This window comes from Eurosta solidaginis, chromosome 2 (genome assembly GCF_040869045.1).
Source record: "Eurosta solidaginis isolate ZX-2024a chromosome 2, ASM4086904v1, whole genome shotgun sequence".
Classification (NCBI taxonomy): domain Eukaryota; kingdom Metazoa; phylum Arthropoda; class Insecta; order Diptera; family Tephritidae; genus Eurosta; species Eurosta solidaginis.
The window spans coordinates 34,781,680-34,801,710 of record NC_090320.1 but is presented as its reverse complement, the minus strand read 5'-3'; the positions used below and the strand labels follow the sequence as shown (position 1 = coordinate 34,801,710).

General features: G+C 33.4%; 1 protein-coding gene across 13 annotated transcripts in view; it reads right to left on the bottom strand.

Annotated features, from left to right (window-relative positions):
• The window catches only part of Dpp10 (Dipeptidyl peptidase 10), a 346,391-nt gene that overhangs the window by 17,760 nt on the left and 308,600 nt on the right, over positions 1–20,031 (bottom strand). For all 13 annotated transcript variants that reach the window (XR_010949406.1, XR_010949405.1, XR_010949412.1 and 10 more), the window contains 5 exons: positions 17,028–17,141; positions 12,646–12,769; positions 12,186–12,300; positions 3,175–3,289; positions 2,051–3,057 (listed from right to left, as the gene is read on the bottom strand). Coding sequence is in view for 1 of the 13 variants with exons in the window: in XM_067764960.1 (XP_067621061.1) it covers positions 2,051–3,057; positions 3,175–3,289; positions 12,186–12,300; positions 12,646–12,769; positions 17,028–17,141 (1,475 nt within the window). In the remaining 12 variants the exon portion in view is untranslated. The remainder of the gene's footprint in view (positions 1–2,050; positions 3,058–3,174; positions 3,290–12,185; positions 12,301–12,645; positions 12,770–17,027; positions 17,142–20,031) is intronic.

Sequence of the window (20,031 nt, the reverse complement as noted above, 5' to 3'; positions counted from 1 at the left end):
CAAGGTAGCATCCTTGGTCCTATTTTATTCATAATTTTTATTAATGAAGTTGGCTCTTGCCTAAAATATTCTAATTATTTACTTTATGCAGACGATTTAAAACTCTTCCGTGAGATCACCAGTATTTCTGATGCTTTGCGTCTGCAGGAAGATCTGAATGCTATCAACGATTGGGCTTCACAAAATAACCTGCGACTCAACATTAGTAAATGCTGTCACATAACGTTTACTAAGTCAATGAATATCCTTTCATCCGTGTATTCGATCTCAAACGTAACGCTTGCCTCAGTTGATGAGTTTCGTGATCTTGGCGTAATTTTTGATTCGTCTTTTACCTTTGCTAATCATGTTAACTTTCTTATAACAAACGCTTATGCCAACTTAGCTTTCTTACGACGATATGCGAAGGATTTCAAAGATCCGTATACCAAAAAGATTTTGGATAATTCCTTAGTACGTTCAAAGTTAGAATATGCCTCAGTCATTTGGAATCCGATATACTCTTCACACTTTTTAAGAATTGAACGAGTTCAGCGGAAATTCATACGGTTTGCTCTTCAACCTCTACACTTTGATAATCCCATGCCACCCTACAATGCGAGATGCATGCTTATAAATGTCTTGCCACTTGAAGTCAGGCGTTCTGTTCAAGGCTTAATGTTTATTTTTGATATAATCAGGCCTGTTCTGAATTCCGACTCGAAATCCGAATGAAAAGTAAAACGACATTGATTTCGACTCGGTTTCTATTTGGTGTTCTCAATTCCGATTGTAAAAAATCGATTCGAAGTCGATTTCGAATCGTTTTCATTCCGATTCGGTAACCAGTTTAATCGGCTGTTTTTGTTTATGTGTTTTGTTTTAAGTATCATAAAATTTTATTTTAATTAAAAAATGCCTGCAGATATGGTTTTTGGACGCGCAGACGAAAGAAGACGTGCGTGCGAATCGTAAAAATGCGCTGGATCGGAATTCAGAACAGGTCGACTTCATTTCGATCAGCATCGATTTGTTTGCCTAATAGATTTCTTGATAGAAGTTTTTAAAGAAAGATTTATTATGCCAATTTAACTCAAATTTAAACAAAAAAATACATACAACTCTTCCAAATAAAATGAAGAATTAAAAAAAAATTATTTGAAAGACAAATATCGGAACATTTGTGTATAATCTGCCAATTAATTTTCATTCCGACTGCTCGGAGGCAATACTTTTCAAACCGATAATTTTTGGTCGGAATCGAAATTGAGAACACCAATCCATTTCGATTCCGAAAAAATTGATCGGAATCGGAATTCAGAACAGGCCTGACTATCTGGTGCTATTGATTGTTCCGGATATTTTCTTTAAGTTTCCTTCGAACGCCTAAAAAAATACCGGAATATACGTCGCACTTGTGTTTTTTATTATGTTTAGATAATATTCGGTATTGGGTGTTTTAATATAAGATAAGCCATGTTTATCCAAAAAAAATTAAAAAAATTCTCTAAGCAAGTTTTCTCCAGAATAACTGCTGCTTTCTTCCCGGCTACAATTTCCGTCTGAAAGACACTGCAGATGCGGAAGATGCTCGTAAATTTTGATATTTACCCTATATCAACATCACATATACTTTAAATAATCTGAATATTTAGGTATGTACTGTAAAGTTCAGTTTTTTGATATTGGCAAAACTTAGGTCTACAGGGTGGTCCAAAAAACGTTTTACTAATTTTAAGAACTGAATCGCAAATATTCAGCACTATTGGGAATGCACTCCGATGTATTTACTTTAAGGGACATATAAAAATTCGAATCACAGGGTGGTCAGAAAAAAACATTTTTTTACTTCCAAAAAAAAAAAAAAAAAATCATGGCCAGTATATAAAATAAATCTAAAACTCGATCCACAGGGCGATTATTTTTTAAACTAACTGGTAGAAATTGAATTTTGTCCTAAGTAAAATTTTTGATACACAGGGTGAAAATTCTATAGAAATACATTTTTTGCAACTTGTTCGGCTAAACCATTAAAAACAAAAATTTCAGTTCCTCAACACATATCACTCACCATAAAGCTTCCAATTCGTCACCGGCGACACACTAATACCACACTGGAATATCGATTGTGAGCCCGCTAGCGCCAAAGCCGCCGTGTAACCGCCATAACTCCAACCCCAAACACCCATACGACGACCATCAATGAAATGTAAATTATCACGCAAATACTCGCTTACTTCCAATTGATCAGACACTTCCACCGAACCCAAACGCTTGTAGATCTCATGCAATAGCTGATAGCCCTGACCCGCTGAGCCACGTCCATCAATTTCAATTATAATATAATCCTTTGTCCCCGCTAAATAAGTATTCCAATCGATATGCCATTTTTCAGTGACCAACTGTGTACCCGGACCCGAATAAACATGTAAAATAGTGGGATAACGTGTAATCTCATCTTCACGCAGCACTGGCGGTAGATAGAGACGCACTTGCGCATGATAGCCACCCGATATCATGACAGGAAAAGTTTTCACTTGTGGTAATGCGGTGCGTAACATTTTATCCCTCAAGTTTGTGTTATTCTGCACCGTCATAAGTAGTTCGAGTGTCTCAAACCTTTTGCCATTCGATCTCTTCACGCCACCCGCCTCACTTGCATATAGATCTGCTATTGCATAAATTCCCGTTGTAGGTATCAGTGGCCCTAAACATTCGATAAGTACATAACGCGCTTGTAGAGTCCACGGAAAGGAGGCTGTATGATAGAGACAATCACTCGGTGGAAGATGCATGTGTGCCGATGCTTTCGGGCGTTTGTGTTCTGGAGTTGTGAGTGTTGGTGGCGACAGAGTTTGTTGTTCATCTGAATCTTCCCAACCATCATCCCATGCGGTGACTAATTTTGGTTGTGGTTTTGTGTGACCTTCGTGGCCCGCAGCACCACCGCTACGCAGTTGGGCTGGACATGTCAGACAATCGGGCAGTTGGAGCGGTGAACCATGACGTTGCGGCAATGCGGATACGCGATATAAATGCTGCTGACCCGGCAGGCGTTCTGGCGTACCAAGAAAGTAGCTGTTGGCAGGCGAAAAAGAGTGTGAGATGAGAGTTAGATGAAAGTAGAGTAAGCGTGTGTGTATGTAGATAAAAGGGATTGTGTGAAGCGAGGGAGGGGGTTGAGCCTGTACTTACATCCAGTTATTGAGCTGATCCCAGTGCAGCAACTCATTCACTTCGTATTGGCCATGTGTTAGCGGCAGTACACGCTTTTTGGCCACATGCACATGCACAATATGCCGGAAGTAGCCTGGTGAATGGCAAATGAAAGAAAGTTTCAGATTTTATTTTTTTCAATGAAAAAGTGTTGTGACATCGCAATAACAAAAAATTTGTGGAGTTTGTGTGCAATTCACTACCAAATACCCAGCAGTGAATTTAGAAAGGCTTTCGTCATGATCTTGGTCTACAATTATAATTTTTGAGATAAAATACTGGAAAACATTTTTTTATTAAAAAAAATATGGATATTATTTTTTTATTAAAAAAATAATCAGGTTTTCAAGCTGTTTCACCCCTAAAATTTTTAACGAATTCATCACAAAAAAGTTAAAATTTTTTTGTGATAAAGCACATTTGTTTTCTATATTGTTTGATTTACTTTTCTTGACAAATAATATCCCATTTTAAGGTATTTTTTTTTAGAGTTCTTTAATAGAAAAATGTTTATTCTTCATGTTTTTGAAATTAAAAAAAAAAGAAGGAAATTCAAATTTGCAGCTGTTTATGATGGAGAAATGCTTTTTATACTCAGCGTGCTTTGCACACAGAGTATATTAACTTTGATTGGATAACGGTTGGTTGTACAGGTATAAACTACTCGAGATAGATATAGACTTCCATATGGGCAAGTCTTGGTTAACGGACGCGACATTCGTATGCATTTAATACTGGTTTAATTGGAATACAAGCAGCGCACTTGTTGCAATTTATAATGTTTGTGAAGCACTGCCAGAAGGCTTCATTCCATAAAATTGTTCGGGACTTTTAACACCTAACTACTTATATACATCCATTTATAATGTGCTTCGGACGCGACATTAAATAGAATTAAATTTTAGTGCACTTGAAATTACGTAAAACTTAGCGAATCTAAGACGAACATTTATATTCCTTAAACTAGAGATTAAAGTTTAAAGAATACCCCTCGGTTGTAGATTTACGAAATTTAAAATTTTGTTTAGAACGTCGGACACAAGCTAAAGAACGGTTACGGACGCGACATAACGGGCGCGACATCTTTTTCTCGATTAATAATAATAATAAATATTTTACGCGATATACCTCCAAGGAGTCTTTGGCAAAGCTTCTTTTCCAATTTGTGGTGTGCTACCAATTTTTAATCTTTCTTGCAAATTGGTGGGGCCTACAAGTTATATGCTGACTGCGTTTAGAAAAACTGGTAAAGTATATTTTATGTTGCTTGTGCCGTGACTTGCACCTGGATCATCTGTATGAAAGGTCAATACATTAGCTCTATACCACGATGGTCATCTCAGTGAATAACATATGGTAAATCGGCCAATTTCATTTTTTTATTTTTTATTGAAACTCTAATAAATAAATTAACGGAAATTACATTTCAAGTGCAGCAATGGAAATACTAAAAAGAAATTAAAACTAAATGACGTACATGTTTTTGTTTTACTGTACTTTAATCTTCTTTTTTAAAGATAAAGCTGTTCGACCGGCTTCAATATAGTTGCTATCGATTAAAGAAAAGTGGTGGAAACTTTTTATCCCGTAAATACTTGGAACTTTTTCCCATAGCTTGGTAAGTTTTGGACTAAAACTCTCAATTTCAGTTCCAGATATATAATTTTTGTGTTTACTCCGGCTATGTTGCTGTGAGCGCATTCCAAAAAGGATAACGCATCTTTAACCCTAGAAAGATAACGTTATTTTTTTCCCTAGAAAGATAACGCACGTCTGAGAGACGTGTTCAAGTTTAAGGACCCTAAAGATACCTATACAAAAAAATTAAGTTTTTTTTGTGTTTATTTTAATCATTTATTTGATACATATTCACTTGTTTTAAATGTTTTTTAAAGAAAAATATGGTTTTTTAATATATTAAAAATTAAGGTTGACTTGTCTTGGACTTGTCCTTGCAAAAATCAGCCTTTTTGAAGGACCTCAGTTTATAGCAAAAAAATTAAAATAAAATACATTTTTTTTTAACTGTTTTAAACTATACTTAAAAAAATATTAGCTAAAAATACCGTTTTAGGCAAAAATTACATATAAAATTTGTAGTCACGTAAAAGATAACGATACGTCTCTAAGACGTATTTTTAAAAAACAATCGTATATATTTATTTATTTATTTATTTATTCATATTATAGACTATTTACTAATATATCTTAAATAATAAATATTCAAATTATTTCATTCAATAGCAGTTTAAACCTAAACTTATTTAATGCAAAATCAATATCTATAGAATACAGCAAATTAAACTCCCTTCTTGCCCTAGCAATTGGAGAATTGGAAGCATAAGTCGTTCTAAATCTATCTAACCAGAAAAAATCGTGACATCGAAGGGTTCGCGATGGTACATTGAACCGTATACGTTCTAAAAGATAGGGCGAGTCAACCGTCCCATTGATGATATCATATAAAAATGTGAATGAAAGCATTGATCTTCTACTCACTAAAGATTTAAGGTTAATTAAAAGACACCTAGAACTGTATGTTGGAACAGGATCGTGAAAACGCAAAGACCGGAAGGCAAATCGCAAAAATATTTTTGAATACGCTCAAGTCGGTCTATATGACAGGCATGGTACGGCCTCCAAATGAACACAGCATATTCTAGTTTACACCGCACTAGGATTGTAAATAAAAGTTTTAAAGTATAAGGATCACTAAAATCCATACTGAAACAGCGAATGAACGCGAGTGTGGAATAAGACTTCGCAATGACATAATTAATCTGACTGTGAAATAGAAACTTCGCATCATAGACTACACCAAGATCTGATATTTCATCAACAACCCTCAGCGTAGAGTCCCCAATATGATAAGAAACAGGAAGAACATTTCGAGTTTTAGCAAAGGTAATACTAAAACATTTACTTATATTTAAAAGCAGACGATTCCGTCTACAGCAGTCCATTACGTTATCAAGATCAGCTTGGAGCATAGTGGACTCAGATTGAGTCGTGATTGATGCAAAAATTTTCAAGTCATCAGCAAACAATAAGAATTCAGCATAACTGAAACAATGACGTATGTCATTAATAAAGATAACAAATAATAAGGGACCCAACACACTCCCTTGGGGTACACCAGAAGTAAACGACCGCGAACAAATACCATCTACAGCAACAACATAGCTACGATCTGCCAAGTAAGACCTCACCCAAGATAGCATACTAGAATGGAAGCCCAAGCCAGCAACTTTAGATATTAGTAATGAATGGTTGACTTTGTCAAAAGCCTTCGAAAAATCGGTATAGATAGTATCAACTTGTGCCCTCCTATTAAATGAAGAAATACAGAATTCAGAAAATACTGCTAGATTAGTTACAGTTGATCTGCCAGGCATGAATCCATGCTGATTAGGTGAAATCAATGTCTTTACTGCGAAGAATATTTTATCCTTAACTACAATTTCAAACAATTTCGAAACAGTTGAAAGTTTAGAAATAGGACGGCAGTTGGCAACATTGCTTTTATTACCACTCTTGAATATCGGGGTAATAGACGTTACCTTCCAAGCGTTTATGAAGTCTCCATTCCTGAGAGATTTATTAAAAATTAATAAGATTGGATAGGCAACTGCTGCAATATTAAAAAAAAAAAAAGAACAGAACCCATCTACATCCATTTGCACTGACGACTTGATCACCGAAATGCCACAAACGACATCTTCAAGAGTCAGGGACAATTGACCAAAATTAATAGTGGTGTCATTTTCCGTATCTAGTTCCTCGGTGAGAAACGTCTCAGTCTCAAAATTCGCCCCGAAAAAATAAGCAAAGAGGTTGACAGCTTCGCCGAGGGAATACGCAGAGTTCCCATTATAAGAAACTTGAGATGGGATACTTGCACACGACTTTTTAGCCTTAACGTAACGCCAAAAAGATTTAGGGTTTAACTTAATATCCCTTTCAAATTTAGCAACATACTCTTTATGAAGTTTCTCACTCAAAGATTTAAACTTACTTGAGTATAATAAATATTTATCCTTACGAAGACGCATTTTCAATAATTTTTACCTTTTAAAAAACTTATTTCTTAAATTTTTAAGTCTTTTCAACTTTCTTGTATACCAAGGTATTTTGTAACATTTCCTTTTCACTCGAGGAATTAAAGTGGAGCAAATTTCATTGACTTTAACTTTGAAAAGATCAAAGCATTCATTTACACTTTTCCCAGAAAATATAGCATCCCAATCATGCAAATTGATTCTATCGCTAATGGCATTAAAGTTGCAATTTTTGAAACAGTAATTATCCGGTAGCAAATCTAAGTCGACATTTCTAAATTCGTAAAACTCCAATTGCAGGACAAGAGGAACATGATGCAAGCCGGGGCATGACAGAGGGTCGAGAAAAAATTAGATCTAATGTTTTAAACAGTTTATTTGAAATTGCATTAATTTGGGTAAGATTGACGCTTAATAAGTTGTCAACAACATACGTTTCGGAAAAGCTAGTTACATTGTTGGGGTTCAAAGTTAAACTCTCACCCACTGGCGCCCAGCTCACATCTCCTATATTGAAATCACCTAAAATACAAAAATTACACTCTGATTTCCGAGAAACTCGGCTTAGTCAAAATATTTTAGGTTCGTACTGTATAACTTATTCATATCACGAACCATTCCATTTTTCCTCATATGCTTCTTTTGATCTTGTATCTTTTCAGGAAATGCAAAATAGAAAAAAAAAATAAAAATGATAAATTAAAAGAAAATAGAATAAAATAAAATGAAACAAAGTAAAATGAAATAAAACGAAATAAATAAAATGAAACACCATAAAATAAAATAAAGAAAAATTAACATTAAATGAATTAAAAATAAAAATTGAAATGAAAAATAAATGAAAAACATAAACAAGCCAAAATAAAAATAAAATAAAACCAAATGAAAATAAAATAACCAAAAATAAAATAAAGTAAAATAAAATAAATTAGAAAATAAAATAAAACGAAAGATAAATAAAATAGAATTAAATAAAACAAAGTATAAAAACAAATAATAAAATAAAAAGGAGACATAATGACCCAAATAATTACAGAGGAATCTCCTTTCAGAATGCCATTGCAAAAATATTTACCTCCATTTTGTATGAAAGGTTAGCGGCGTGGGTAGAGAGGAATACGCTTTTAAGTGAGTTCCAGGCGGGATTTAGAAAGGGATACTCTACAATTGACCATATTTTTAGTTTATCTAGCATACCTCAGCATTAATAAGCAGTCTCTACAAAAATAACGTTGCAAAGGTGTGGGATGGTAGCACTGCCACAGAATGGTTTTCAATAGAAGCGGGTGTTAAACAAGGTTGCCCACTTAGCCCATTACTGTTTGCGCTTTTCCTGGACGATTTGGTGAATCACTTGCCAAAGGGTATTACGTTTGGGGGCATCCATATAAAGATACTTATGTATGCCGATGATGTAGTTATCTTAGCAGAAACCCCAAAACAATTACAGAAAATGATCAACAAACTAGAGGAGTACTGTAGGGACTGGGGACTTACAATAAATACAAATAAGACAAAAGTACTTATATTCAGGGGCTCAAAAGGTAGATATTTTAGAGATGAAAAGTGGCATTTGTGTTGACACGAGTTGGAGAAGGTTAAGGAATACAAGTATCTAGGGGTAGTTATAACGTACAATGCATCGTACCATAAACATTTGTCAAGTAAGCTTAAATCAGCAAAATACGCTATAAACAGCACCTGGGGATCTTTTTTGTCTAAAAAATAAATTCCTCATAGTCATAAGTACAAACTATTTGAAGCAGCTGTACGAACAGTATTGGGCTATGCATCAGAAGTGTGGGGAATTGAATATTACGAAGAAGTAGAAAAGCTGCTGAGGTACTTTATTAAGAGACTGTTCAGATTACCGCGTAACACCCCGAACTATATGATTCATCTCGAAACCGGACTCCCAGAATTGTATATTGACTTCTTGAAAACACATTTCAATTATATTTGCAGGGTTATGGAAATAGGTAATAACCGTCTTCCAAGCTAATCGCAATGCCCTTGCTAGAAACTAGGTCTCAATGTTTCCAAAAGTGGGATGCACTTGCCAATGCGCACGGTGAACCAATTCTAATAAATGATAACACTTTGTGAAGACATTGGCACCGCAATATATTAGCTAAAATAGATGCAGTGAAAAGGGAACATTTTCTGTTAAAAGCTCAAGCTAGCGAAGTAAGACGAACTTACCCCGTCCTCGAACATAATCTTTGCGAGCTTAATTATTTTAGAGATGAATTTAACATATATGCGATCAGCAATTTGTTTCGCGTAAGAAGAGAACTATTGAAACTAAATTACGCACCTCATCTTGAGCAGCCAGATAATCTCTGTCCAATTTGCAAATCGGGAAATGAAGAAAACGTTTTACACTTTCTGAGTAGTTGTCCCGTACTTATGGAATATAGAATATTATTTTTTAAAAAAAGTGTATTAACACACCAAGAGATTAATGAATACCTAAATGGTAAAAACTGGATCACATTGAATCAGTACGTCAAATCAGCGTTAAAGTATAGGAAGCAAATTTTAGAAGAGGAATTTTGAAACTTATATTTAAGAAATATTTTATTATATAATGTACAGAAAAACCTACTACAAGTACTTAAAAACTGAAAAAAATGAATGACAAATAAACAAAATAGAATAAAATAAAATAAAATAAAGTTAAACAAAATAAAATCGAATAAAATAAAATTAAAGAAATACAATTACAAAACATAAAAAATAAAGTATAATGAAACAAAAATTAAACAAAATAAAATAACATAGAGTAAAATAAAATAAATTAAAATAAAATATAAAATAAAATGAATTTAAATGAAATAAATCAAAAGAAAAAATTTTTTATCTTGAAAACAACCGAATTTTATTTATGTTTTTTATAACTTTTTTAAGTTACTTCGTAAAAAATGTTTTTTTGTTTAAAAACAAGATATCGGTTACTAGAGGAGAAAATTTTTCTTTTTTTTTTTACAAAATAACCGAATTTTATTTATATTTTTTATATAATTTTTTAAGTTCTTTTATTTCGTACAATTTAAAAAAATAAAAACCATTTCATTTTATTTCAATATTATAACTTTTTTTATCTTTGAAATAAACCGATTTTAATTATGTTTTTTATAACTTTTTTAAGTTCTTTCACAAAAAATGTTTTTTTTTTTGTTTATAAAAAGCGATCGTTTAGCAGAAGAGAAAAACAAATTTTCTTTCTTTTTCAAATAATCGGATTTTAATAATAATAATAATATTATTTTTTTAAGTTTTTTAATAATAAATGTTTTTTTTTGTGTTTGTAAAAAGAAATCGGTTGGCAGAAGAAAATCTCAGTAAAATATAATCCCTATTTATATGAGTTTGCCGGGGATTGCCCGTATCGCTTTAAATGTATGAAAACATTTATTTCAAGCAATTTTTAATTTTATAATTTATTAATAATTTGGGAAAAATTTAAACAACGTGACATCAGGACGGACAAGGCGACAGCTGTTTCGATTATACCTTGTAAATCTCTTCAAAGCCTTTTGCGAATGCGTTTATAACCATTTCAACTTGCGAATGCGTTTATAACCATTTCGACTCCCACTCCCGGGAGAAAAGGCTTTGAAGAGATTTACAAGGTATAATCGAAACAGCTGTCGCCTTATAATCCCTATTCTTTACGAAAGATAAATTCCGATTGTTCCACCAAAATCAATTCGTTTTTGTTTTTGTTCTTATTCTTTTTTATTTTTTGAATCATTTAACAAAATAAAATTAAGGTTTTTTCTCAAAAACAATAAAACTGGTTGCGGGGTTTCCAATTTTTTTTTTAACATAAGAAAATTGCGATACTTTTATGACTTAATTTTTTATGTACAAAATTTTAAATAAAGAAACTTCATTTTGTTAAAAAAAAAATCTCTTTCGCTCTTAATCAATTCGCTTTTTTGTTTTAAAGATTTTTTTTATTCAGTAAAAAAAAAATAATCGGCGTTTTTTAACTTCACTCATGTTTTGCAGAATTTAAAGAATTTTATTTTTTTTTAATAAAAAATTGTATGAATATTTTTTGATAAAATTAATCGTTTGTAGGATTTGCTTGTTTGATAAAAAAAAAAATCGGCTTTTCTGACTTAATTTTTATTTTGAGAAATTCCAAAAATTTTTTTTTTAAATTATTAATTTTTTTTTTAATATTTTTTTTATATACATAAATTAATCGAGCTTATATGATTTATCAGCCCCATTTTTTAATGATGTTGACACAATAAAATTCCATCTTTTCTTGATAATAACTAATCGATGCTTAAATATGTCTCATCCAAATGTTTAACATGTTTCTGTCAAGAAAATCACGTCCTCTAATGTTCATATTTATTTTGGAAAACAAAATTTGCATGTAAACTTTTTACATAGAAATCGATAAAAAGTAACCGTTGTTTTACTTTGTCTCATCTCTAATATTTTCTTGTACGAGAAAATTTTCGATTAAAGGTCGGTATTTTAAGATAAGAAATAATATATGGTATATTTGAGACATACATTGTTTATTTTTAAAATTTTGCTGGAAAAAATCTGATTTTGTAATTTTTTTATTAATTTTAAAAGCAAACCTTTTTGTTGTTGAAAATCGATATATCTGTTGGATAAAAATAATAGATGGTTTAGTACGTCTCATCCCAATTTTCGGAAATTTTGTGACAAAAAAGTTCTCATATGATATTAGTTTTGAAAAGTAAACTTTTTTATAAGAATTTGTTTTCCAATAATGAGCATTTTACGATTACCTCATGCTGTTTCTACAGTGAAGAAAGGTTATACTACCCTGTCTGATTTGACTACTGGGTATAACTAAGTGACCATGTTCGTACATGTATGTGTGTGAGCATTGCAAATGTCACTTCTGCACTACTTACTGCTGGAATTTCAACTCACCGGAATTACCATCACGCAATGGTGATATAGCAACATAGGAAGTTGCATTTGCCGCAAACAATGGCACTGAAATCGTATCCACCCAACCGCGTCCATCGCCGCTCACACGATGTGTCTAAAAAGGCCGCACAAACCATTATTCAACGCATCAATATGCATATGTATATGTGTGCGCGTATATGTGTATTATGAAAATAGCCATGTGCGGTATAATAATCCATGTAATAAATAAAATAAATCACCAGGATAAATGTTCGTTTCAATTCTCGTATAATAGCTAAGTATGTGTGGACGCATATAAATTTTGATAAATAACACTTAATATTGAGTGATACTAAAACTAATACTAACACAAATATAAATACGGTTAACGTACATATGCTACTACATATAGACACACGAAGCATTTAGATATGTATTTCTGTAGTTTCTTCTTAATCGAATACATTTTTATATTTACCTCAACGCACATAAATAATGGACTCTTACAAATGCTGACCACTGAAATATTTTGTGGGCGATTTAGCCAAACGATACAGATTTCCGTTTCACTCACCCAACCGGCGCTGCTGAAGTAGTGATCTCTGAAAATAGAAAAAAATGGAAATTTAGAAAGAGTTGATTTTTTTCGTGTGCACGCTTTAAGTATATGTGACCAGGTCTATGAAAAGGTGGTTTATGACTCAAAAAATTTTTCCACTTTTTTTCTGGTTTCGATAGCTTTTACGTGGTGAAAACTAGAAAGTGCCAACATGCTTAGAAGTGTACTAAAAATGCAGAGAAAGAAGAGCACAAATGAAAGATGATGAAGCCTTTGGTTCCTTCGATGCCGCTTTGGTGGCTGGTGAAGCATCCTCAGATTTTTTTGATAGAATTTTTTTCAATGGCAATGGAACCAAAATATCGGTCAGAAACTGGTTTGCCAATTCTAAGCAGTGCCTTGTATGCACATCAACACATCAATCATTATGTCTATACATGTGTTCATACAAGCAGCGGAGAGCAACGCACAAACACATGCATATATCTGAGATACTCCCAAAAGTAGGCAATCATCTGTGGAAGTATCACTAACATATACACGCGCATTGGCTATGCGAGAAGCTATAACAATCGTGCATCTATAGTTATAGCTGAGAAATTTATAGCTGGTAAACGAGTAGTAAAGTCTAGAAATAGAAACGCCTAGAAGTATGCGAACGAGGAAATCACAGAGAATAAAAGGAGGTAAAGCTGAGAATCAGTAATCAGTTTGGTTTAAGCGCGCTATCTGTTGAGAAGTAGAAGTATTATTGTGAAGTACTTTAATAAAGGCCATTTTGCATTATTGAATAGTGGATTTATTTATTCAACAGTTTAGTGATTCGAACGTTAGTAGAGGATTTGGAATAAGCGGAATTGCGCTAAATTCGTTACAATATTATAGAAGTTTTTCCTTAAACGTGGAAGTTGAAAACATAATTATTTAATTCACGAAGTTTGAAAAAAAATTTAGCACTTCTATCCTTCTGTTCGCTGCTGCAGCTGTTAGTAAACAGGTTGACGCGCATTTTATTTGATAAAGTCGTGGAACAAGCCGATAGTAAGAAATCGATGAGTCTACAATTTCGTCACTATATTCCTCTGTTATACTTTTCCCATTTTGATTTGGAACAATTTATTTTCAATGACTCGATTTTTATCGATTTCAGTGGATTTTCATTGCTGATATATCTATTTACGTGCCGAATAGAGTTAAAAAGCATTATTGCGAATTTTATCTAACTTTGCAGTTTTTTATGGAATTGAAACGATTATTTTTATTGTGTAGAGTTTTTATCGATTATTAGCTAAATATGTACCGTATAGAGTCATAGAGGATTAATGAGAATTTTTTAATTCTTTATTAATTCTTATCGGTATTTTTATCGATTATATATCTTATAATGTACTTAAAAAGGATTTTTATGAATTTTAACTACATTTATCGGGTTTTATCTGTCTGTAACAATCGTTTTCACATTTTTATTGATTTTAATGGATTTTCAACGAAAATTGTATAATTATGTACCCAATAGATTTAAAGCGTATTATTGTGCTTCTTTTCTACCCATACATATTCTTATTGGTTTGTACCGATTATTTTCTCCATGTCGATGCTTATCGATTTATAATAGATATTTATCGACTATGTATCTAATTATGCGCTGAATAAGGTTTTTATTTTTATTGTAATGAACTTTCGTCGATAATATATATAATTATGTACTGAGTAGAGTCAAAAAGAATGCATGTGAGATTCTTATCGGTTTCTAACCACAGTTGCAATTTTAATTATAGATACGTAACGACTTTTTTGAATTGTTACACTTTCAAAAGGGTCCTTTCTATCCCTATCGGCTCATAATCCAGTAGTTGATCGGTTTTGATAAATTCTTGCTTATAATATCGATTTCTCTTATTATTGAGGTGCAAATGGTTGTATACTGGAGGGGATAAAACAGAATGTAAGTGTAGGGTAATTATAAGCGTAATGTGTGGGAGCTGTGAAAGGAAAGGCAATGAAAAAAGAGAGACAGAAGAAAGGAAAGATGAGAAACGAAGAGTGTAACTGGAACCGAAACCGGACGCACCCCGTCCCATTTGGTTTCGAAATGTTTACGGTTTCTTATCGAAATCAGCTGTTGTCAACGAGCTTTCTATTTGTTATAGCTTTCTTATAAGCATGTTATCGACGAGGTATAGAAGGGGTATCAATTTGTTGTTGAGGCATTTAGAAATTAATATATGCCGCTAACTCTATCGCTGGGTTATCGGTTTTTAATTGATGGATAATAGATTTTTCATAGATGAGCTATCGGTTTGTTATCGAAAAATTACCGATTTATTATCGAATTTTACTCGTTTTGTTATAAAAAATATCGATTTTTTATCGAAAATTTATCAATTTATTATCGATTTTATATCGAGTTACCGATTTTTTCTCGATGGGTTGCCGGTTTGTTATTGAATTGTAATCGACAAGTAGTTGTGGTGTTATGGAAGTGTTTTCGCTTTAATATCAATAACAACGTTATCGATGGCTTAGGGGTTTTTATTCGAACATATCCCAATAACACTTCAAAAAAGATCCCTAATTGATCCATTAAGGGTACAGACAATATTTTAAAAAGATCTTATACGAATCCCGAAGAAGTCCAATAAAAAATGCCGAACACCTACACTATTAAAATTTAAATTTCTTAGCTTGTTATCGGGCGTGTTATTAAATTCTTTTCGGCAAGATATCGTTTTGCTATCCATTAGTTATCGGTTTAATTTAGGACGTAGACCAGCTGTTGCTATCTTATCGGTTTGTTAAAAATTTGTTACAGATAACAAATATTATTGATAGTTATTCTTTCGCATGACGGGCTACCGATTTTTTTATCGATAAGTTATCGGTTGTTATGAATTAGATATTCATTATCGAAAAATATGGATTTGTTTTCAAAAAATTTATCGATGTTTTGTCGAAAAAGTATCGATTTGTTGTGCATAGTTATCTGTAGGTCATCGGAGTGTTGCTATTTTGTTATCGAAGTTTTATCGGTTTGGTATTGAAGTGTTATCGACAAGCTATCGATTTGCCAGATGTAGGTTCGCTATCTAAATGTTTTCGGTTTATTATCGATAACAAAGTTATTGACTCGTCATCGAATTGTAATAAAACGTATACCAAAAACACTATAAAAAAGATACCTAACTCTCACCTTAAAATGGGAACGGAAGCTGGGATGTACTCAACACATCTACAGTTAAGCCCGGAATGATTGGCTTAACTTCCAGACGCGTGCAGTGCACTCCGAGGTCGATGCCATTGACAGAGTAGCAAAGCTGCTTCAAGATAGTATGGTCTCCGATACCGACGTAACATACTTTGTTGACAGCCAAACCGCTTTAAGGGCATTAGAGTCCAACATGATAAAATCGGATATCGTGCGGAGGTGTAGAGCCTATCTGGCTTCTATAAGTAATCACAATGTCTCACTTTGCTGAGTCCCTGGGCACGGCGGTATTGAAGGGTATGAACTCGCAGATGAGATGGATAAGAAAGGTTCCGATTTGGACAAAAGTGAGGTGGACAGCACCGTCCGACCACCGCTGAGTTATCTCCTGGGCAGAATCGAGGAATATGAGAACAGCGCAACGGACTTGCTATGAACCAAAAGGGTTGACTGCAAAGCTTAAAGACATGCTTGGATAGGAAAGACACCAGCTCCGGTGGCGAATACCATCAAGCTTCCTCAGCAGAAGCTATCAGGATGAGGAGGAAGATAAGTCGATCTACCACTTTGTTTGCCGATGTCCGGGGCTTCAAAGAAGAAGACTAAAATTTCTGGAAGAGGTTGGGAAGGTGGACGCTTTGCAAAATTCAATAGAAAATTCAAATATTTTAACCTTTCGTGCAATGTACTAATTAATATACAATATATATAAAGCAATACGTCAAAGTATTTTATTGTTTAACATTCGCTTTAGCATCATGGTTTTTACTTAACCGAACAAAATAGTTGTTTCGTTTTGTTTGTATGCACACTCTGATTATATGATAAATTGGTTCTGGTAAAATTACCTCTTTTGTGGTTTAATTTTGTTCACTGGGTGAGGTTTTCTGTTTAGTTTCAAAATATTTACACGTAATTGATATTGACGCTTTTTTTTTGTTCTAATTTTGTCTCTACTCTTATCGTTTATTATCGTATGCACACTTGATCTGATAATTTGTCACATATTTCTATTTTCGCATTAAGAGCTGAACAGGGTTCATAAATATATTCATGACATTTATGCGTTTACTACGCTGCGTATCTTAATACTTACTCATTTTTTAAGATATGTGGTGGCTGCAGATCTCTGATTTTAATATCTTCTGGGTTTCTGATATCAGCTACGCGTAATTTCACTATAGGATTTTGTGTGCCTGGCTTAGGATATCTGTAAAGACAAAACGATGTCAAGCCTTAACAAACACTTCATAAATAAATACTTTTAAATATTAAATAAAATAATAAATTTAGTTTCTCTCTCTTGACTTAGGAGACTAAAAATCACTAGATTTATTTCATATAATACATTTTTCAAGTAACTTTTTAATTTTCCGCTCTACCAATTTACTAATAAGCACGGAATCCTTTTATACTCAGCTGAGCACAGCTCACAGAGCATATTAATTTTGTTCGCATAACGGTACCACGAAACGGCATAAACTAATCGAGATAGATATAGACTTCTATATATGAAAATGATTTGGGCGAAAAACGAAATTAATTTTGCCATGTCCGTCCGTCCGTCTGTCCGTAAACACGATAACTTGAGTAAATCTTGAGGTATCTTAATGAAATTTGGTACGTAAATTCCTGGGCACTCATCTCAGACCGCTATTTAAAATGAACGAAATCGGACTATAACCACGCCCACTTTTTCGATATCGAAAATTTCGAAAAACTTAAAAAGTGCGATAATTCATTACCAAAGACGGATAAAGCGATGAAACTTGGTAGGTGGATTGACCTTATAACGCGGGATAGAAATTTGTAAAATTTTGGACAATGGGCGTGGCACCGCCCACTTTTAAGAGAAGGTAATTTAAAAGCTTTGTAAGCTGTAATTTGGCAACTGGGTATGTAATTTTCGGTTACACCCAAACTTAGCCTTCCTTACTTGTTCTTTTTGTTATGATAGTGGTGCCACGCCCATATTTCAAAATTTGTTGGAATTTATGTTTTGCGTCATAGAACGAATCCACCTACCAAATTGCATTAGCTTAGCGGTATTCGTTTTTGAATTATCTAATTTTTTAAATTTTTCTAAATTTTCGATATCGAAAAAGTGGGCGTGGTTTCGCTAATTTTAAACACCAATCTATTCTGGGTCTAGATAAGCCCTTATACCGAATTTGGTGAAGATATCTCAATATTTGCTGAAGTTATCGTGTTAACGGATGGACGAACGAATGGACATGATTTAATCCATTTTTTTTTCGGTTCTGACGATTTTGATATATGGTATATATATCTCAATTCCTTTATGACTGTACAAGCAACCGTTATCCATTGAAAGTTATAATACCCTGTGTACAAGTATAGCTGGGTATAGAAATAGATTGTTTACACAAATAGTAAATATACATAACATAAAACTTATTTTATTCAAAACAACATCAAATAATTGTAGAGTCCTAAAAAACTTTCGTAGTTTTCCTGCTCAATGAAACTTAAAAAGTCAACTACAATGAGTGCAATGGGGTAGCACATAATCACCGTTGTTGTTGGCGAATAGGGGGTACACACATTACCAACTAAATATGTTTTTAATTAACATTACGATAATAGCACTAATACACGCATAAGTATTTCAATTTAAATAATTGTGCACCATGGCGTATGAGTAACTAACTACAAATGTCACACGTGCTTTGACCGGAATTGTGTTTTAAGTATATGCAACCAAGTAATGATTCAACTTCAACGAGTTGGCTGACTTAGTATTTTATGAGCATAATATACATGATAGAGATATACGCCGCCGCCGCCGCCGATTTTAGTCGTTTTTCGCACGCCGCCGCCAAATGTCAAAAATATCGGCGCGGCGGCGGCGGGGGCGGCGTCCGGCGCGGTACTATATTTTCTACTAATTTAAGACTGTCTTGGCCATTTATTGTTCATGTCGAAAATTGGACGGATATGGTCGCAAGTGGTATCAACGGATGCGCATCACTGTCAGTTATAAAAAGCTAATTGCGAAATTTAACTCTTTCTAACTGTTCATGAGTTATTAAAAAAACAGGCGTTTTCGATGTCAGCTTAACACGGACTTTGCATCACCCAATTTACCAAATTAATAAAACAAAACACTAAAAGAAAAGTTTTATAATAAATTTTTATGCTTACTTTGCATATTTAAAAAAAAATTTATGAACAATGAATTCAAATAAAACGACGCAAGGCGAACATGTTTTCAAATTGATCTCAAGTTGTTAAAAAAAGGAAATAACCCAAAAAAGGTGCCGATTTTAAAAAAAATTTACATTGCTATTGGCTGAAGGAATAAGCGAAATCAGTGATGCAAAATCCTTTAGTAGGTTCTAGGGGCATAAACAGTCCATTGAAATGATTCTTACCTCATACTTAAGTTGAGGATATATGTATGTATGAGAAGGGTTTGAAAAATCGCTTGGGCTTACATTCAAACATCTGTTGTTTATTTGCGAAGCTACACAATAGCGTCTGAAATGTTAATTTTGATTTTCACACTTCATCCTTCAACACCCAAGTCTCCCGGTTTGACATTTCCTAAAGTTAACGGCCCTATCCAAAACTAGTCCCTTGGAGTGAATCACATTGTTTATAGCCTACCAAACAAGTTTAAATATAACCTACGCGTTACGGCTCCTTTTACAAATGTGAATGCGTAGGAGCATATATTTACCAGGTGAGGCTTTGTGCTTCGCAAGAATACTCAAAGTGGTGAAGCAAAAGCTTTCCCAAGGCAGACTAACTAATGAACTAGTCTGAAAACTGAAGCTACGCGGTCATCCATAATGAGCGAAAAACAGCGGTTAACATCTTCCAACTTAAAATCGGTCGACTTGCATTTTAAAATATCGTTTTGATTTAAACAATACTATTGAAATCAATGTTGTAAACACAAACGTCTGCAAACTTTGGTCTACATTTTAATAATTTTATCCAGAGTCCTTGTAAAATTTTAATTATGTAGATGCGCCGAGGATTATACGATTTTCACCCGTTACGCAATGACATCCCCTTAGACTGCTTATGATTTCGAGGGCGGCATCTTTGGCCGAATAGTCACTCCCTAACGT